This window comes from Clupea harengus, chromosome 8, assembly GCF_900700415.2.
Source record: "Clupea harengus chromosome 8, Ch_v2.0.2, whole genome shotgun sequence".
Classification (NCBI taxonomy): domain Eukaryota; kingdom Metazoa; phylum Chordata; class Actinopteri; order Clupeiformes; family Clupeidae; genus Clupea; species Clupea harengus.
This window is the reverse complement of record NC_045159.1, coordinates 20318169-20340121: the sequence shown is the minus strand read 5'-3', so window position 1 is coordinate 20340121 and position 21953 is coordinate 20318169. Positions and strand designations below refer to the sequence as shown.

General features: G+C 42.5%; 1 protein-coding gene across 7 annotated transcripts in view; it reads left to right on the top strand.

Moving 5' to 3' along the window:
- The window catches only part of LOC105890435 (RNA-binding protein Musashi homolog 2), a 261675-nt gene extending 240396 nt beyond the window's left edge, over positions 1-21279 (top strand). For 3 of the 7 annotated variants that reach the window (XM_031572253.2, XM_031572258.2, XM_031572256.2), the window contains 4 exons: positions 6441-6635; positions 10862-11025; positions 14640-14716; positions 16452-21279. In XM_031572253.2, coding sequence (XP_031428113.1) covers positions 6441-6635; positions 10862-11025; positions 14640-14681 — 401 coding nt within the window. In that variant the 3' untranslated portion in view covers positions 14682-14716; positions 16452-21279. The remainder of the gene's footprint in view (positions 1-6440; positions 6636-10861; positions 11026-14639; positions 14717-16451) is intronic. The other 4 variants (XM_031572255.2, XM_031572257.2, XM_031572254.2 and 1 more) reach the window with 3 other exon arrangements.
- Positions 21280-21953: the final 674 nt, after the last annotated feature.

Sequence of the window (21953 nt, the reverse complement as noted above, 5' to 3'; positions counted from 1 at the left end):
TTTATTTTGTTTAAATAATTTTTTTAAGCCTCTGTAGCTTCTCCACGTCTCTTTGCCATGATGTAGTGTGTGTGTGTGTGTGTGTGTGTGTGTGTGTGTGTGTGTGTGTGTGTGTGTGTGTGTGTGTGTGTGTGTTGTAACCAGCCTGTTGCCCTCAGTCCTGAAGAGCTCCGTGAAATCATGAATGCACCCTGCACAGTGCTGCGCCTCAGACTCTGCTGTCGTACGGAGTTGGCGAGGCCGGGCGATGTGGAGAAGCAGAGAGGGACCCGCGCGGGGGTTAACAATCGCAGGAATAAATTATCTGTTAAAATTCATTAGCCAGGCTTCTCTGAGCGCAAAATGACAAGACATTAAACATGTATTATTTATGAAATGTCGGCACTCTGTGAAAAAGGGAACTCTAGTGCTGTTAATTAGTCAGCCATTCAGCCAGAAAGGCCTATTTGAAATGGGAAGTAAAAGCTGCGTCGGCCCTGTGTTTCTGCCTTGTTGTAAAGTGACATAGGTGGAAATGGAGAGGCTAATTAGCACTATTGTGGAATTCAGAGCTAATTTGGGAAGGCATGTGACAGGCGGATTGAAACCCAGAGCAGAGCGATGCTCTGATGCCTGACACACACGAGGGCATGAGGAGACAGGATGTGTGTGTGTGTGTGTGTGTGTGTGTGTGTGTGTGTGTGTGTGTGTGTGTGTGTGTGTGTGTGTGTGTGTGTGTGTGTGTGTGTGTGTGTGTGTGTGTTTGTGTCTGTATGGAAGGGTATACGTTTAAGAGTGTGAATGTGTTTATGGAAGTATATATTCTATATGGGTTTGTATGTGTTTATGTGGGGTGGTGTATTTGTGTGCGTGTGTGTGTGTGTGTGTGTGTGTGTGTGTGTGTGTGTGTGTGCGGGCCAGAATCTGTGTTTGCACACTCTGCCTCAGTGTCAGGCTAATCACAGACTTGAAGTCTAAGAACACCACTGCACTCTTGGGCTTTCTTTGTCTAACGCAGAGGATGAAGTACAAAAGATTCTCCTCTCCTCTCCTCTCCTCCTCTCCCTTCTCATCTCCCTTCTCCTCTCCTTTCCTCTCTCCTCTGCTCTCCTCTCCTCCTCTCCCTTCTCCTCTCCTCTCTTCTTCGGTGTCTGTTTTTTTTTTTTTTTTTTTTTCCGTCACCTTCAGAGGAGAGAGAGGCCGTGGTTCAGTAGTCCTCCTCAGAGTCAGTCATCTGGTAAAGTGGAGAAGTGAGAAGAGCATTTATCCACACCGAGAGAAGAGAGGCCCCCTCGTCATGGCAACATGTGGAGAGAAGAGAGAGAGACACAGAAGGACATAAAGAAAGAGAGAGAAGTGAGTGAGGAAAGAAACAGAGGAGAGAGAGCGAAAGAGGAGGGAGAGAGTGAGGGGAGAGAAACGAAAAGTCTCACTCAGTCACCGATCACTGAGTTCTGAACTCCAGGCTGACCACTCTCCACCCCACTACCACCCCATTAGTCCTTCACACACACACACACACACACACAATGAAACATATATGCTACATCTACCTACACACACACACACACACACACACACACACACACACACACACACTCTGAGCAGTGGGTGGAACCAGAGGGGGGAGAGGGGTAATTATGGGCAGAAATGAAGCTCGTCGAGCGTTTCGCACTGCCGAGCCTCCTGATCCGGTCGCCACGGCAACACCGACCTCCTCATTTGTTTTGTAGATGAGTAATTACATCCAATTACAGCATCGGGGAGACGAAAAAGGGAAAGACATTCCAAAGAATTGGCCCTTTTGTTTTGGAGCTGAAGGGGGTTATATTTCCAGTGCGGTGAGACTGGCCCCTACGATACCATTCCTCTCAGGGCCAAGAGTCATGCCGTCTCTGGTCTGGCCCAGGTGTTCAGTTATGTTCAAAAGTAACACAGTGATGACGATTGCTTGTTCGTAAGTTTTCTCTTAGACCCACTGGTTTTAGTTTTTGCAGCTATGTTTACCAAACATCAAGGTTTGATTAAGCCATGTAAACAAAAGTTGCCTAGGACAGGTTTATGTAGCATTATGTCAATCATAATTTTGACATCATTTTCTAACAGACATTGTAATCACTGCAGAAAACAACTTGCTTTTATAACATTTCTTGTTTGTTTTAGAAACAAAATAGCTAAATGACAAGCTTTATTTCAGATAGCATAATACAAATCAAAAGATTATTTTATTTAGCAGTTTTGACAATTTCTACCTGCAGAGGCCTTTGTGAGTATCACTTTAATAAAAATCCTTCAGATCTTTCTAGAACAAACAGCACCAGATAGGCTTCAAGTGGTGTGATGGCGTTTCACACAGCTCCTTCTCTAGCTCTTCACTAAGGAGGAGAAAAGGAGAAAAAACTGTTGACTGATAAACTCTCACAACAGATACACAAATCAGGAATAAAGACGTGTTGTTGTGGAGGAAGTGAAGCCATTATTTGTGTAACTTTGATGGGAAGGCTGTTTCTCATCTTTGAGGGTAAAGCATTTTGTATGCAATGAAAAAAGGAGGAAATAAAAGGAAATGAGTTGGTGGATGATAATCAAGCTATTGGACCCTTCCCCAGATGGCTTCTTCACAGTCTGCCATCCGCGGAGGAGAGGAGAGGAGAGGAGAGGAGAGCTCTTTCCAGCCCCATTTTAGTCATATCCTTTTCCACTAATGGCACCATCATTATGGGCAATCTACCTGAACAATAAAAGTCATTTTGGCTGTCTTTATTAGATCAGGCCTTCTCAGCAGTGTGTTACTCACAGCTGAGGGCTAATTGTCCGTGTCAGCGCAAACAAAGCCATCATGTGTATTTGTTATGGTGTGTGTGTGTGTGTGTGTGTGTGTGTGTGTGTGTGTGTGTGTGTGTGTCTGAGGATGTCATCTTTGTGTCCTGTCATTCCCACTATCCCTGGAATTGGCGGAATTATGCAGATTGTGACAGGAAGCCGGCAGTGGCGTAAGGTGGCACTCGCTGGCATTCCGAACTCTCTTGGTGAGGCGAGAGACGGGGGGTGGGGGGGGGGGGGGGGGGGGGGCACTGAGGTCTCTCCCCCTCCCCCTGCTCAGCCATTTGACTAATGGGGGGAGATAGTGGCAAAGCCTCAGTAAAGGTCAGCGCTTGTTTGTTGTTAAAGATCTAATTAGGAGAAGAAGAGGAAGCACAGGAAGCTGGTGTAATTAGCGAGGGCCGTGAGGAGCCACACACACACATACACACACACACACACACACACACTCCGACTCCCACACACACACACACACACACACACACACACACACACACACTCCCAAACTCAAGGACAGCTGGCTATTAGCGCTTGCGTCAAAGATGGGTTAAACATCAGAGGCCATTTTAGTTCTCCCGACCTTTGTTTTTCATTTTTTCTATTTTCTTTCTGTTTCTGGGGGCGGGGTTGAGATGGGCCTTCTGACTTAGCGGGTGCTCTGAGTGTCGTCTTGTCTTGTTTTGTTTTGTCTTGTCTTGTGTTGTGACTGAGAGGTGAAGACAAAAGTGGCATCCGCCCCCCCCAGCACAAACGCCCGTAACAGCCTCTCTCTGAACTTCTCTCAGTCCTGTCTGCGTCTGTCTGTCTGTCTGTTTGGATGGACAGAGGAGGGGAGAGAGGAGATGAGAAGTGAGGAGAGGAGACAAGGGGAGAGAAGAGAAGTGGATTGGAGACGAGAGGAGACGTGAGGAGAGGAGCGGAGACGAGACGAGGGAAGAGGAAAGGAGAGGAGAGGAGGAGAGAAGAGGAGGGAAGAGGAGAGGAGAGGAGGGAGAGGAGAGGAGAGGAGAGGAGGAGTGGAGACAAGGGGAGAAGAGAGGAGAGGAGAGGAGAGGAGGGGAGCGGCTGGGATGGAGTGGAGAGGAGAGGAGAGGGGAGGGGAGAGACATGCAGGCTCTTTGGGAAATGGCGTCTCATTTGAGGCCATCAGTGGAGTAGCTCTCATCTTCCCGGCTGTAGGGTTTGGCTCTGGAGCCTCTGATGGCTGTGTGTGTGTGTGTGTGTGTGTGTGTGTGTGTGTGTGTGTGTGTGTGTGTGTGTGTGTGTGTGTGTGTGTGTGTGTGTGCTGGAGCTGATGTGGCTGTAATGGCTGCCGTGAGCGTGTGCAGCTGCTGCTGGAGCAGTTGGGCTGGAATCTGGTGCCAGTGCCTCTGGCAGCTGCGTGTGAGAGTGACCGTGTGTGTGTGTGTGTGTGTGAGAGAGAGAGCAGGGGGTTAGGAGGGCTCTGGTGGTGTGGTGTGGGTGTGGGGGTGTGTATGTGAAAGCATCCCTAGTCCAGGTGCAGTCCTGACCCGGCTGATCTGGCCTCACCTCAGGCAGTGCTGTGTAGCTGGCTGCTGAAGCCTTCTGAAGAGATCATAGTCCTGACAAAGATGACTCACTAGCGTACTGTGGTGTGGTGTGATGTGGTGTGTTTCTCTCTAAACTACGCATTCTCTCTCTCTCTCTCACACACACACACACACACACACACACACACACACACACATACACATACACACACACACACACATTGCAACAAAAGAAGACACACCACAACATTTCATTATCATATGAATCATTCTAACTGAAGGTATCTGAAATACCATTCTGCCAAAACATGCCGTATAATATCTGTCCCTATTTATTATATATTTTATGTTGTTGTTTTGCCTCCTGTTGCAAGGTTTATCTGAGAAGGAAAAAATGATGATCTAAAAGTAGGAACTTCGTCTTCAGTCTTTCTGGTTTGTTTACTTCAACAACAGCAGTGGGTTACGTTGAGCTTACTGTCTGCACATATTTGCTCTCTAACTCTTCAGTCAACAGTGACGTGAAAAGAGAGGGGCGGACGGCTCACCCAGAGAGGAGACCCCCTCCTGGCGTAAAGGGAGAACTGCCACGTGGGCTTTCATTCATCTGTCAGGGCCGTGCGCTACTGTAAGCAGACATGGCGGGCACCTCGCCATCTCTCAAGAGTTGGTCATTTGACAAGCGGGCGTGATGCCCGCGGGCGACGGGGTTCTGGGCGTGACGTTATAAGCGTCGAGCAAGGGTCTTTTCCTTCGTGTTTGGATTGCGTTTGGCAGCCGCTGACGGTGGAATCAGCGTCAGATAGGCAGTACGTGATGCTGCTCTCTCTTTCTTTTTCTCTTTCTTTCTCTCTCTTTCTTTCTTTCTTTCTGTTTTAGCCTCCAAATAACAAATAAACAGGCAGCAGGGGAGGCCGGGGATGAAAGGCTTTTTTAGTTTGTTTCCCCACCGCTCTCAGCTTTTCTGCGGAGGATTAGCTCCTGTTTCTGAGGAGGGGTATGAGCGGCAACAGTGGCTTTTAATAGCCCCACTCCTCGTATGTGGCGCACACCTCAGATTACGGGGACCAGCCGTAAATGTCAGCATGCCGGAGCGCTCAATGGTGTCTTCTGAGGCGTTGATAATCTACCATCTGTGTAAATGAGGGGTGTGTGTTTAGGGGGGGTCTAAGCTGAAGAGGCAAGTGTGTTGTCGGCTTGCTACTTCTCAGTAATGGCCTGAGTCAATGAGCGTGAACCTGTCATTGTTGAGGCGTGCGCGGGAGACAGAGCGAGGCAAAGAGCCAGGTCCCCTTTGAAGGAATGCCAGTTAATATGAAGTGGTTTGAAAATGAATATTGATTTTTTGGGAATATTTCCTTTTAGTGTAAAGAGTCCAGGTCATCAGGCTATGCATCTTATTTTGCAATTCTGAGCCATTAAAAGACCCATTAAGCCCACCCAATCACACACACACACACACACACACCCCTCATTTTCCTGATGTCCACAGAAAATCACTTCTCTTTCTAAAGCGCTCTTTTATAGCAGATGGCTGCCGTCTTTGTGTAGGAAGCACATGCACTTGCCAGGCCTCAGATAGGCAACTGATGATGTCTATTATGAAAAACACCATCACCCAATGAACAGCTGACTGTGGACCACATCAATTCAATTCAATTCAGTTCAGTTCAATTCAATTCAGTTCAATTCAATTCAATTCAATTCAATTCAATTCAATTCAATTCAATTCAATTCAATTCAATTCAATTCAATTCAATGTATGACCACTGAGTGGTGGAGAGTTTCGGTCCTATTACAGCCTTATGTACTGATAGGGGCATGTTGGGATGTTGTGTTACTGTACTCTTTGGGGTTGGGTGTGGGCGGTACGATGGAGGCTGGATCCTGGCTGGGTTCTGGCAGAAAGTAAATCCACAAACCATACTGTCAACAGCAGTACTCCACCACACACATACACACACACACACACACACACACACACACATGGCGCGCCTCAAACTCTCTCACAACATCACTATGCACCATGACATCAAAATGATGGAGTCCCCCCCCCCTCCCCTCCCCTGCCACCAACACTACCCAACCCCCCCCCCCCCCCCCCCCTTATACTTCCATATCTCCCAGGCTTCCCTGATTATGGCTTTTACTCGGCGGCGGCGGCGGCGGGCGGGGAGCAGCGCGCGGGCCCCTGCTCCTTTGCAGACTACGGCTCCCTGGGGCCGCAGGCCGCTGCACAGATGCTGCAGAGCGAGCACTCCGCCTCGGCCTGCACCTCCCCTCTCCAGCACCTGCCCAGCCCGGAGCAGTTTAAGAGCCCAGGTTTGTATGGAGCGCCACCTTCCTTTATCTCCTCCTCCTCCTCCTCCCCTCCTACTCCTCCTCCTCCTTAGGTCTGGGGGACCAAAGGATGACATAAGTTATATGAGTTATATGTATGTATATACATGTATATATATACATATACGTATATGCATATAATGTATGTGGGTCATATCAGATGGCACGGAAGGTCGAGAATGCAATAGCTGTTTATGACAGTATGTGTACATCTAAGGAAGTGGCCAGATATGCATTGCATGAATTTTTTTTTTTTGAGGGGGAGTTTGTCTGTTTTGTTGCACATTGGCACCTGAAGAATGACATTTTGTATTCTTTGCATGCATATGTACCGTAAGTTTAAACATGAGATGGAAGGACTGTTTCTCATTTGTCTTGGATCATACATACTCCATACAATGCTGTCGCAATGCTGACGAACACTGAGACTAACGTACCAGAGATAATAACACTTTTGGAGTTAAAGCTGAAAGCCTGCTTGCTAGCATGCTCATTGTTATTATCTGGAGAGTCCAGTACAAAGAGACTCAAGTGTCTTCAAGCATGATCGGTTTGCGTACATGCGGTGTGTACAATGTGTTACTGTGTAGATAGGTGTGTATACAATGAACTGGCAGTTCATATGGGGGTTTATGTGTCACCAACATGTTTGTTTTCTGCATGGACTTCCTGCTTCAAATGTCTTTCATGGACCATGCAGCTTTATTTCCTTTTGGTTGGTCGGTTTCTCACGTGACATATTGTGACTGATAAGTACATTGGGAGCGGTTTTATGACGCCACGTGCATGGTTACATCATTTCACTCTGATTGGTTGTTCTTAATACAGTTTTCTGTTGCTATTACTTCTTCTATTTGTAAAAAATAAATAAATAAATACAAAATAAACCAACCACTTCACTATACATCTTCAGGCCCAGAGAGTTGTCAGTTGTCTTCCCGATGCGATGGGCAAAGGCAGGTGTTGTGCAGCTCTGGGGTCTCAGCAGAGGACTCCCCGTGGCCTTCTCTGTCCTGCCTCAGTGGCCTTGGCAGCCAACAAGGAAAGACATCTCTAGCCTCTTTTCTTTACACCCAAGATTACACACATCTCTTAGTTTGGACTCGGTCCCTGCTCAGTGTGTGTGTGTGTGTGTGTGTGTCTGTGTATGTCTGTCTATGTGTGTCTGTCTATCTATGTTTGTTTGTGTGTGTGCGTGTGTGTGTGTGTGTGTGTGTGTGTGTGTGTGTGTGTGTGTGCTGATTGCTCCTCCTTACAGCCCTTACAGCCCTTACACCCTCACAGGTGCATAGGCACAAACAGCTCCTACTAAGATAACGGATGACGTTGGGCCAGATCCGGCCCGGTTCAGGTCAGAGTCCGTTCATGGCCTGGGTCTATTCCAGAGAGTTTGCTTCCATCTGAGTTGGGGCTGCTTATAGAGACACTCTGGGCTGGTTCTGAAGGCTTTGCCTGAACCCCACGAATCTCATTTGCACATAATGTAATCCAGTGCCTCCGTAACTGAGACAAACACTTCGCAAAAAGCCAGAAATGCGGATCCAGTTCTTGCCAAAACTTCCGAAGACAGTGCTGCCTCACATTTTGATTTTTATTCCTGGCTGTGATTTCTCCCTCATGAAGGGAGTTTGTGTCTGATCTCTTTGTGAAGGAATTACATGGTGTAAGTATCACATACATGATGTTATTTGTCAGAGCTCTTTGGCACTAATGTCATATTAGCCTTGGTTGTTGAAATTGATGTCTGTGGTGTGGTTCGGTAATGGTTTGGAACAAAAGCAGGGACCAATGACATTGGATTAAATTGCTAATTGTGTTTCGTTAAACCGCGTGGTGCTGCTTGGTTGCTGTGGTAACGAGGACAGAATTGTTGCATTGTGGGTCCCTTAGAGGTCATCAAGACTCATTATCCGAATTTTAGTGAGACACAAGGAATTGTGTGTGTGTGTGTGTGTGTGTGTGTGTGGTGTGAGAGAGAGTTTGACTTCTCTCTGAACTTTGACAATAAGTAAATAAATAAAATGGCTGAATAATAAAATGTATATTTCTTGCTGAATTTACAGCTTATGCTAACATCATGTTGTGTCAGCAACTTCCCTTTGTGTGAGTCTCTGTGAAAACACGCTGTCAGAGTGGAAGTGTTTACAAGAGGGCATAAATTATAACACAATGTGAGGAGTTTGGACTCGGAGAGCTGAGTCACTGGGGTCCTAAAACATGCTGTGTAATCAAAGCTCAGCTCGTGTAATTAGCATGGACGCTGCTAAGCCACCAGTCAAAGCCAATAAGTGCAACTCATGTTCGGCTATTAAAGTTAATAGCGGTGGCAGCATAGCCCGAGGGTGTGAGTTAAAAAAATAAATCCTATTGCTCGCAGAGAGAAGGGAAGACTCCAGTCGGTCGGTTCAAACTGAATCCACCAATTATGAGCAAATGAGGATTACTGTTCAAAACTGAGAGTGCCTGGAAGTGTTTAATGAGAGGTCCTATTAGAGGTTTGGGATGTGAAGATAAGCGCGTGGAAAGCAGTTCAGTGCGAGGCGAGGCGGCTGCTGTGTGTTAGTGAGTCTGCAGTGATCACCTCGCTTCCGGAGATGAGGGGGAACTCCAGGTCAGTTGGCCTCGTATAATAGATGGCTGTGTTTTTAGATGAAATAGCAAGCGCTGCGTACTAAATATCTCCTGCTGTAACTCACCCTCAGTGGTAAAAGTGACTCACCGGACAACTGCATACAGAGCTGTGACCTGCATCACCTCTCCTCGATACAGCCCTCTATCAGTCTGGTGTGGTGCTCTGACATACAGGCTGAACAGAGCCACATCATGACCACATAACTCTGTACCAATGAACATGTTATGTTACTATAGAGACCAAACGATTCTATGATTCTTCTCCTCATCACCTTGCTTAGTTCTTTTTACTCTCAGTGAATGTCTGGGTTCACTGCAGCACTCAATGCTTTAAGCATCTTTGAGTACCCTGAAAAGTGCTCTATAAATAAAATGTGTTATGATAGTGTTCATAGTGCAGTTACATATGACAAAAGCGCTCTATAAATACAATGTAATATTGTTCAGACTCATAGTGCAGTTACATATGATATGTTGACCTCTCTGCCAGACTTTATCCAGGAGGTTAGTGTGTAGGGTGCACAGGACACTTGTCTAATGGTTGGCACCGCATGAAGTGTGAAGTTGTTGGTGGGTGATGTGTTGGTAGGCGTCTGTCTTAAATCAACGATCAGAAGTGAAATTAAGTGAAAGAATAGAAACACACACACACACACACAGCCGCACACACACCATGCACAAACACAGCCACACACACAAAGCATGCACACACACACACCCATACGTGTCTTTTTACACACAGGTGTTCAACCTAAACATTACACATTTTTGCCTGCATGCTTTTTTTTTTTTTTTTTGGTCAAATCTTGCATGGTGGTTTTAGCAACACAGCGCATGCCCAGCCTGCCCACTCTGATCTTGGAGGAGCCTTGACAGTCTTTTCTGTTTTCCTACTTCTATAAAACATTTTCCAAAAACATGTCTCTACACTCAAACTCTAGAGTCTGTTAAATGGCAACACAAAATGCTACAACTCTAGCAATTCTTTTCATGTGCACTCTTATTTAGTGCAAAATGTAAGTAATTATAGTAGAGGAGTTATTGCCCTCATAATGTATGCATTTAAGAATTTTATACAAATGGCTCTTTAGTGATATTTTCTGGACTGCCTTTTCAAGTGAGGTTTATTAAATCCACACAGAAGATGACACAAGGGAACTGGGACTAAGTCTAAATGAATGTCAAAGTAGTATTTTTTAATTTTAATTAAAGGATTACATTATAATTCACAGTTAACACTTAGCCATATTACACTCAATGCAAAGTATATTACAATAAATGCAAAGTATTTTAAAGTGAATGAAATCATTTCATTCCTTGGCATAAGACCTTGGTGTTCTTCTGCTTTAACTGCACTTTACTGTGACAGATTTATATCCCACATTTTTGGCTTTCCCCCGTGTCAAAGCCGCCTTCCCCAAATCCATACTCTAATCTCTGCTGGTGGCTCTTTCTTATCGCCGCCTGCTAGTCGCTGTTCTCTCAGCCGTCTCCATGGCCGCTAACCTGTGTGTTCCGCTCACGCTCGTTCTGAGACATTCCCTCTCTCTCTTCTCTTTCCTCCTCGTCCTGGGCAGGCGCAAATCCTCAACGCCCTGGTGGGTTCCCCGGCGCCAACAGCCCGGGCCCCGTGGCCGACCTGTACGCTGCCAGCCAGGACTCTGGCGTGGGCAACTACATCAGCGCTGCCAGCCCCCAGCCTGGCTCCGGCTTTGGGCACAGTATCGCTGTGAGTATCGCTGTGAGTCTCCCTGCCCCACACACACACACTCAGCTCATTTCATTCCATTATTATTACTTTACATTACGTTGAGTCACATCGTGCTGTGAAAAAAAAGACGGCCTAAGAATGGTGTTAATATCTTCCCATCTTCTTCAGCTGTTCTAGCTCTACTGTTACCTTCCAGGCGTTGTGTCTGATGTGTTTTTTCTATGTAGCATTTGCATTGTGATATGTAGAAAAAGCGTGCTGCCTAGGAATGGTGTTAACATTTCCAACCCTCTTCAACTGTACTAACGCTATTCCCTACGTAGTTTTGCATCAACAACAACTGTCTAAGGTAAAATGACACAACTTACTTGCACTTTATTTAAAGGATCCTCAGGTACTGTGTACTCAATACTTACTTATCGCTGTGAGTGTGCCACAGCGGTGCCAAAATATACGTAAGGGATAATGTATAGTCCAGTGGTCAGTATAGGAGAACAAATCCCGACAGGATTAACATTACCCCAACCTGCAGCAGATTTATTTTCCAATACTGAGCGGCGGACTATACATTATCCTGCTTATTATATGGTTTCTTGCCAAAACGATAAAAGACATTCCTCCAAAATATCTCTTTTTTTAATGATTTTATTGCTGTTTCATGGCTTCCACTTAGAGAAAATAGTTCTTCACGCTAATAAAACTTTACAGTTTAGGATTACTTCAAGACTGAATATCTGTTACGTTAAGTGAATGGAGTACTTGTGGAATGACATGAAAGATTTTAATTAGAAGCACAAAACTCGTTGCCAATGGCAGTGGTCATCATTTTTTTTTTGCTGCAGTCATTATAAAGAAATATCAGACCTCTGAACATTGGGGTGGCCCATTCAAATCAATGGAACTTTCTGCAACATTCTGAGGAGCCGTATAATAATTGATTTTAAGGAGCCTTAGTTACTCTTTCAGCAATCTTTACTCATTAATACAGACATGACTCGTGTTGTGACAAGATATAACATACTAATGAATAGACTTAGTAATGTGTAATCATATGTGTACACATTAGAACAAAACTGTGCCTGAATGTACTAAAATTGGCTTTTTTTCGTGAAATGTTCTGTGTACTCTCCGATCACATTAAACTATTTGGAAAGTGTGAGTCGGATGCCGCGTTAACAGATTGTACTCCAGTGGCAGGAGTCATTTACAGGATGTCTGGTTGAAGCGGTGAAGAAAGCCTGTAAGGCCTCTTCTGTGTTTGAAGATTTAATGAAACATTTCACTCAACTGAAGACTGGAAATAAAGATTTAATACGAGAAAATGCAGCAGTGTAAGAGCCACCGATTAATGAATAAGTCAAGAGAAGACCTAAGAGAATAGCCAAATTGATATACTTAGATGTTCTTATAATGAGCCATCACATTTTCTGTGATTGTCAAACAGAAGTGAGTTTAATGAGCTTTTTTTCAATCTGCTGGCAGTGCACATTTGTTGTCTTTGGATGTCAGAGGTGTCAGGACAAAAAATGTAATTGCCTCACATCACAAGTCTCAGAGTCTAATGAAATGTCAGCCTGAAACCCACAGTGGAGAGAGACACTTATTCATCTTTTCACAGTTTATAGGACTTTCATACACTTAGCTGCCAAACATAGCAAAAATGTATTAATATCCATTACATGAATCTTTTAATTCATGATACAAATGTTTCCTTTAATTTGATCTCAGACTACAACGCTAGCTTAGAGTATTGAGTTTTAGAACTTAAAATTCATGACAGTATAGTACTCAAGGCTGTTCGGCATTCTCTGAATTAACACCTGTTTAAATCGTTTCCTTCAGTGCATCAGTCAAATACAGATATCCAATGCAAAACAGGTGGCACACTAGTGGTTTAAACATTTGATATTGTATATCTGTATCTCTGCCACTTACGTACATTCATTTTTGGCACACAAATCATAGACTTAAAGCGAATATATTCAGACAAGGGGTTGTATTTTTTTCAAAGCACACCTCATGAGCAGCGCTCATATTTTATTTACCCTGCGGAAAAAACAGCTCTCGGATCTGTGATTTGCGCTGAAAATTAATAACACGATTTCCGCGTGCTAATTGAATGAGACCTAATCCGCCTCCGAGTGGCTCCATGAGTCAGTGGCAGAGCAGAGCAGCACTGTGATCCAGCAAGATGGCTTCCTCTGAAGCCCGCCACTCAGGCATATGATGTCTTTGTGCAGCACATTAAGGCAGGAAATGACTCGGAACTAAAATGCTCTTTTCCATTAATTTCCTGTGCCACGCTGCGCCAAAAATGCCACGCACTGGAACCTGACATGTCACAACCCATTGGGCGGCGTCAGCTTCCTGTGCCCACCATTTGCGTGCAAATCTGTTGCCAGCCCAACACACACACACACACACACACACACACACACACACACACACACACACACACACACACACATACAGAAAGAAGTGAATGGGTGTAATAACGGCTTCAGTTCAAAGTGCAGAGGTGGGTTAAACATATGCTCATCTATTGTATATTTGACAGTAGTGTGTGGAGTCATTATTGCTGCCTGACCATGAGTCCTGTGCTGTGTGGCACGGGTGCCTATACATAGCCCCCACACACACACACACGCACACGCACACGCACACGCACACGCACACACACACACACACACACACACACACATATATAGCCCTTTGTGCTGTGCTCTATTTCCTGCGCAGCCTAAAAACTGTAACTGGATGCTGCAGTAAATAATGGTTATCTGTGGCATTTATACAGGCCTCCTTTCTTTCTCCCTCGTGTGCTATTTTAAACTTTAGCTCCGCGATTCTTCCTCACTCCCCACAGCCTCCTTGTGATATGTGTAGGACTGCGCCTCCTCTGCTCAAGCATTGTTGCGTCTTATTTTTATCGGGAGATTGCGATCAGGCGTCTGGCGGAATTGATCCGTCCTGTCACTGCCACAATGGGATGATGACACGACTGATAAGTGGAGCTGTCTGACGACTTTCCACACGCCCCACCCCCAAAAATTGTGTGTGTGTGTGGGTTGTTCACTTCTCAGACAAAAAAAGGTAGACAAATGCCAGCCCACTGCAGAAATGCAATGACTGTCAATGATTATCAGAGGTCAGTGGTGATGGCTGTGCTAGTGAAGTGACCTTGGCTTGGGAAACATAAGGGTGAATTTGGTGTATGCTGATAGCAAAGTCAAGCATGAGACAAACGGCTATATACGTATACAAGCAGCGGAGAAACTGTTCACACGTCAGTCCTGAAGAACAGGAAGGAAGCTCTTCTGGAGATCTTCCTGTCTTACCTCTGAATGAGAACGCACTGCTTGTGCACAGAGGAGCATCACATGGAGATGAAGACTAACTTCACCACACGTTTCTGTTTTAAATTCCAGGCTACAAAACTAAAAATGGGTGCCCTCACAAAAGCCTCTGTGTTTTTATTATCATTATTATGGTTTATTTTACCACCCTGAGCATTTCTCAAAGGCTAAACCATTTACCCATTCACGCAGATGGACCAACCAGTGAATCAAATCAAATAAATACAATCAATTTTCTTTGTGTGTGTGTGTATAATGTGTACTGACTGTCACTGTCGACACTTTCAGGGCCCGCTGATTGCGACCGCTTTCACAAACGGATACCACTGAACCCGAGCAGATGGTTGGTGGCCATCTCATCGGAGGTATGATGGTTCTTCTTGCATTTGATCTTTAATCTCTCTGTCTGTTCACTCTAGGCCTCCAGTGTTTCTGATGTTTGTCGTCGCGGGTTGGACCTGCACCATACTTAAATACATGTAGCACCGAAGCCCCACCTTTACAGAATTAATTAATTCAGAAAAATACAAGCTTTACAATTATTCTTTACTTAACGATTACATACTTGATGTACCTACGCCTGCTGTATGTATGACATTTCTCTTATTAATCTCGTCGTAATGATATGTTCCAAATATGACTGTAGATGTGGATGGAAATTGCATCAATGAAGAGATTTATTTGAAGACAAGCAAAAGCTTTCAAAGGTTTTTAGAGTAATTTTGTCTTGTCAACTCCGCTTTAAAGATGAAGCCACTGATTTAGAAAGTATCTCTTAGACTTTTCAGTGCATGGCTTCACACTGTTTTGGCTAATGTGAGATAATTTGACTGACATGATCTTATTTTATCCAACCTCTGCTGACCTTCTGTGAGTTTGAGAAAAGCTATTATTCAAAACATCAAGTACTGAAATGTTTGATAGGATAAGAGTCTCTATGTGACAGTGTGACACGCTTAAGTATTTTGGTCTTTGTGTTTTTAGAGAGAATATGCGTGCTGTTGTAGAGCATTGCTTGTAGACCTGATAATACCTACAGTACATCTGTTACTGATCTGGTGTGGATAGGATGTCACATTAGTTCAAGTGGAAGCGGCGGACTTGAGAGAGGTGTTTGTGTGGTGCAGCTTGAGAGAGGTGTTTGTGTGGTGCAGTTTGAGAGAGGTGTTTGCGCTGGTGCAGTTTGAGAGAGGTGTTTGTGCAGCTTGAGAGAGGTGTTTGTGCAGCTTGAGAGAGGTGTTTGTGCAGCTTGAGAGAGGTGTGTGTGCAGCTTGAGAGAGGTGTTTGTGCAGCTTGAGAGAGGTGTGTGTGCAGCTTGAGAGAGGTGTTTGTGCAGCTTGAGAGAGGTGTTTGTGTGGTGCAGCTTGAGAGAGGTGTTTGTGCAGCTTGAGAGAGGTGTTTGTGCAGCTTGAGAGAGGTGTTTGTGCAGCTTGAGAGAGGTGTTTGTGCAGCTTGAGAGAGGTGTTTGTGCAGCTTGAGAGAGGTGTGTGTGCAGCTTGAGAGAGGTGTTTGTGTGGTGCAGCTTGAGAGAGGTGTTTGTGCTGGTGAAGTGTACCGTAACAAGATTTCAGAAGAAACCCATGTGTCATTCAAAGCACCTTTTTATAGTTTTGTCCTTCAGCTCATCACATTAAACATAGAGACGGCTATGCTGTCAAAAGATGACCATTTTAAAACTCAAATTAACCCCCCCACATATACACACACATACACACACACACACACACACACACACACACACACACACACACACCAAATGAGTTATAGCTAGACCATGGTCCTTGTTGGTTAGGTCTAAAGTGGTTGTTTTGTGTGTGCTTCCCCGATCTGCTTCCATGACCAAAGCCCATGAGACTGCGAATCCTGTATTAATAGGCTCCTAAATGTTACCGAATATCACAAAAAGAATTCTGAATATCCATCATTAATAGTATGAAAAAAAAACGTAGAAGAATGTAAGGTAAATGCTGTCGCCCCTTTGAAGAAAATAAAAGTTGTAAAAGTAAAAGTATTCTGACAGGAACCTGTATGTGCTGATGTTTGGAAAGTGTCAACACACATCATGTCATTTAACGGTATTTCCTGTTTGTTTTGACACAGCAGAGGATGCTGGGAGGCCCAGGGAGGACGGAGCTTGTAATTGGTTCAGTGTACAGTTGATGTCAATCGACTTCAAGCACCACAGCAGCCCACTGGTGGAAGAGGCAAGGAGATGGCACCATATATACGAAGAACAAAAGAGTGTTGTTGTTGTTGTTGTTTTTTTTCAAATATAAATCAAGATCATCTCACGAAAAAAAAAAAAAAAAAAAAAAAAACTGCTGTACCATAAATCCAAACTCCTATATTCTGATATATTTGTTTAACGGCATTTCTTTTCTTTTATCCTAGTACTTTGAATTTTACTTGTGAATTTTATGTCAGATTTGTTTTGTTTTGCTTTCGATGTTCTTTCTTTGAACCCCACTTCCAGCCTTCATCGTTAACAGGATTAGAGTCTATTGCCTTTGGTACAATTCTTGGAGAGTTCTTAACGAGTCATTTTTGCTCACATGTAAAACAAGTGAAAAGACTGAACATGTTGGGGAAGAAGACACATTTAATTTCAAGTGGAAATTGCGAGGGTAAAAATATAAATCTTAGTATCTGTTTTTAATTATTGTGATGTATCATTATTTGACCATAATTACCTATTTTTGGGCAATACAAAGAGGACTCCAATATTTTTATGGTCCTTTTTTTATAAGTGTTGTTTTTTGTCGTTTAGAAACAAAAATGTATACTATAACATTTTTCATATAAATACATTGTGAATTGAGATTTAAGAAAATGTACATATTATACCAGTCTCTGCATATAACCAACTAAGAATGAAAAAAGACATATTTTTTCTGACAGTGTCTCAACAAAGTGTCCCCAGGGTGTATATAAACAAAAAAATACAGCTCAAAACAGATCATCAGTCGGTTGTTAGTGAAAAACAGCAGATACCCCTGTGGTAATATACAGTATATGATATATCAGAGTACTGATGTCTTGCTCTGTAAATAAAACCGAGATGAACAGCATCACAAGTGTCATACCAGCATATTTCCAAATGGTGAGAACAGGTCATTGCTTAAGGAAACAAAACAAAAACAAAACAAAAAAAAACAAAGCAAATATGGAGGCGTATAACATCACAACTGACATACGAGGGATCAGTATCATTTTTAAGAGAATAATGACAAAATCCAAAGCACACTGTATTTAGTGTTAAAGAAAATAACTGCATTCTGTCCAGAGATTTTACAATGACCTTCGCATCCTGACACTTTTATACTCTGGAGGGGGAAAAAAAGACTTACTATGTTATTTGTTGATGTTGTTGTTGTTTGTTGTCGTTTGTCTGCTCCAGATGGTTCGGCTCTCCTTCAGAACACAGGTTCTGAACTATTATGTAGCAGAGCCAATGAGGACGGCTTATTCTTTTGCTCGGTTCTCTGTTGAAAGAAATACGAAGGCAAACGTTTTTATATCATACCTCAGCCCCCGTGACTCTCACCTGGGGAAAAACGTAACTGATTTAATTTATTTTCAGTAGTTGATGAGAGAGTTAAAATAACAAAAATACTGATGGAGTTCAAGGAAATAAAATCATTGCACTGTGACCGGTATGAAAGATTTGAACCATTTTCCTTTGTTTGCACATGTTAAATGTTGGTGATGTTGGTCCTTAAAATTAGTCAAGTATGAAGAACTGTTGTAACATGAATGTCAAAACGAAGCAATGAATACCAATTTATAACCTAATGTCTTGATTTTAGAGAGGGGATATAGGCAGCCTTTGTGATATGGGTCTGGTGTCAGAGTTTCACCCAGGTAGACGGAAGGAGATTGGTCATAGCAGTAATCATCGCTGCTGTGGGAAATTTGAACAGGACTGGTTTAGCTCAAATAAAGAGCATCATAGGGGGATGTTTAGAGTGCAGATTGTCATATATGATAATGGGTTTATTGTATATTCTGATGTACATTTGTCTTTTTTCCTGCTGCAAATGTATTGTTTTATTTTAATCTATGTTTTGTTTATTTTATTTTATTGACTCTGATGTTCAAAACAACCAGGTAAAGCGAGATGCTGGATGCTTTTTAAATAATATGGAGACAACAATTTAACCTGAGAAAAAAAAATGGAAGAAAACTATTGTAAAGTTCACATGTAAACAGAAGAAGCAAATGAAATACAAAACTGAAAAAAAAGAAAAAAATGCTCCTGATTGCTGATTTCAATTTTGCAACAGGGTTTTATTGACATTTTTGTGGTTGTTAATAATTATATTAATAATTATAATAGCGATATTATTCTAATGTACGGTGGATCTATCAGTTCCTCTCTTGCCATTCCCTGTCACCATATACAATCTTTGGTTCATCATTGTATTTCATTCTTGTGCAAAAGAAGACCTCGTAACAGAGTGCTGTTTTTGAGAACCCGTGTAGATGTCGATCTTCTTTGATGTTCTCTCCATGTATCTTCTCACACCTTCCTCTAGTCTTTGTAAGTAGTCGTAGATGTTATGTATTTAGAATAAACTCGTAGTTCGTAGCAGATTTAGGACCAGTAAGGATAGAACTTTTTCATATTATCAGTGCTTCACACAAAATTGCAACCAGTTCATTTTATAGCAACTTTGCTGTAGCGTTGTTGTTTTTTTCTTTTTCTTTCTTTGTTGTGTTTGCGGTTTTCACATGGTTTCAACTAACCAAAGCTTACACATGAGAATTATAAAAATGCTGTAAGACAGAATTTTAAAATAGGCATTCTTTGGATCCCCACACCTTGAATGTTTTTGAAAGGGGGTGTGCCATACTACCTTAAAAGCTAATGCACGACTTTTATTTTGAATTATTTTCTAAGAGGGACACAAGCTATAATTAAGAAGATTTTATGTCAAAGAAAATCATATTTTTTTAGAAGGTTCGCACAGACTAATAATGATAATTACAATAATTATTATTATGATATTACTAATAAAACTTGTTCTATGTTTTGATGTTTGTACACTTTGAAAATATCCTGGGTGCCACTGGCTCTGCTATTTTTGGATACCACTCTGTTTTTTAAACGCGTCTGCCTTTTACAGAATCCGTTTTTTTTTTTTCTTTTGGTCATAAACACCTAAATCGGAGACATTGGGAATTATTTTTGTACTCTCGACCAAGGACACCAGTGCTTTATTTTAATCAAAAGAGAGACTTGTTTACTTTGCCTTGTAGTGTGCATACACACTGAAGGTGAAGGTGACATGCTCTCAGAAATGTGGGATAGAAGAAAAGCATTCAGAGGGTGGGTCTAGAGTTTAGAGTAGCTTAAACTGCTGTGTGAACAACAGGAAGTTGATAGAAAGAAAGCTCCTTTCAGAAGCGAGTATGTATAGTATAGAAGGCTTATCTATGAGTAACTACTGTCTGGGTGGCTTACAGTGCTGTTTGAGTTCTAAAACACTGGGTTTAGAACTAAACCTGATGCACGGTATGGATCTTGTCCCTCTATTTTTCTTTAAGTTACAGCTCTCCTTTGACTCTCTTAAGAAATATAACTATAATCACTTAAATATTTATTATTATTGGGCTGAAAGACATTTTGCAAGGCAGACAAACAGAGAGAACACTGGTTGCTTTTAATATTTGTTGAAAACTTTCCGTAATGGATAAAGTTTTGATTAAACTAAAGACTGGTGATCCACGAAAATAGTCACACCATCTCTATTTTTAGTTACTTTGTTAAATTGTTTCGCTTTTTTGTAACTTTTGATCCCGTAGCTTGGACTTTAAGGTAGCATGGCTCAGTTTACGTCCTTTTATTTTCCATTGACAGCAAATAACAGCTGATGAATGTTACACATCTTACTAGATTAGTCATTTCATTGGATAATTGTTGGTTTAGAAAAAAAAAATCTAAAAGGATGAAAAAAATTGACCTGGACGGTGTTTGGAGTGTACTACCGTATCCATTTAAACTTGAATATTTAGGCAAGTGCTAGGTAATGGCCAACCCTTCATCGCCTTTCAGTCATGCATTAAACAGGCATACATGCATGTTTTATTGGATGTATGCACTGGTACCTCTTTGTGTTAATATTTTTGACTACTCGCTAGTAGTGAACCCTTCCCACTACTGTCATGGCATACTTCCTGTCTGGCTCAAACAGTAGTGTCCCACACTGCTTATGTCCCTCATGCTCCCAACATTTCACCTTCATTATTGTGCTGTAGGAGGTGAAACAGTGATGATGTCCAGCGATGATTCATAAAACGCAAAATTAAAACTACAATAATAATAATAATAATAATACATATTTATGACTGTTAACCAGTGCGTGGGCTTCCTACTGGGTAGTCTTAACTGTACAAATGGACGAGTCCTTTGGCTGTAGCCGTTGCTTAGAGACAGTTACACACCTGGACGGTCGAAAAGCGACGGTGCAATAGAGCTCACCATAGCTACTGTCCTTCCGTTAGCCTTTCGCATCCCGCTCGAGGGAGAGGTTGTTGCTAGGCGCTGGGGTTTTGTTGTTTGTTGTCATTCTATACTTCCCCATTCTGCCTTGCCCATTCCTACCACTTGCCCATTTTTTTAACGTTTAATGACTTTTTACTGCAAGAGACTGACAGAACTGACTGACTGATGTCTGAAAGCATCTTTCAGGTCTTCTTCTTGTACGGCTTTGCTCAAGCCCTGTTGTAAAATAAATGAAATAAAAAATAAAACTCAAATGGATGGGGGTCTCTCACATCTCAGATGTGGAAAGTATAATTTTATATTTGTATTTTCAAATAATATTAATAAAAAGATGTTTGTGAAAGGTTTCCATCCTCTACTGTGGTCCAGAAATCGATGTGTCTGTCTGGAAAAAAAATAAACAAATAAAAACAAAATGAAGTATTTTATTCTTTGCTTTCTTTATTTTGTATGACATTCAGTGGTAAAGAGTTAATTAACTCGATTGGGTACAATAATCTGAAGATGAACGCTCTGATATGTATCCACAACAATTTACTTTAACTGACAAACACATTTTCATGTTCACTTTATTTTATAGCATTAAGCATACTAGCCATAAATCTAAGTACAGATACAGTGATCACCTGTATCTATTCACCTTAACCACCCACACTCACACCTGTCAGTGATCATCTGTATCTAGTCACCTTAACCACAGACACTCACACCTGTCAGTGATCACCTGTATACAGTGTTGTATAGTAACGAAGTAGAAATACTTTGTTACTGTACTTAAGTAGTTTTTTGGGATATCTGTACTTTACTTTACTACTTATATTTCTGTTTACTTTTACTTTTACTTCGCTACATTTTGCAAAGAAAACGGATACTTTTACATTTCCCCTGAAACCTTCGTTACTCGTTACAAAATCAAATCATCTTTAGAAAGAAAAAAAATCATGAGAGTGACGAAACCGACGTCGGGGACTGTGGTAGAACTGCAAGCAGGTTTGGCGAATCAGTGGTCCTAGCGCACGTTAATGCGTTATTGACCGTTACCATGGAACCACCAATGAGTGTGAACCACACAGGCCAAAGTTAACATTGAGCAGTGG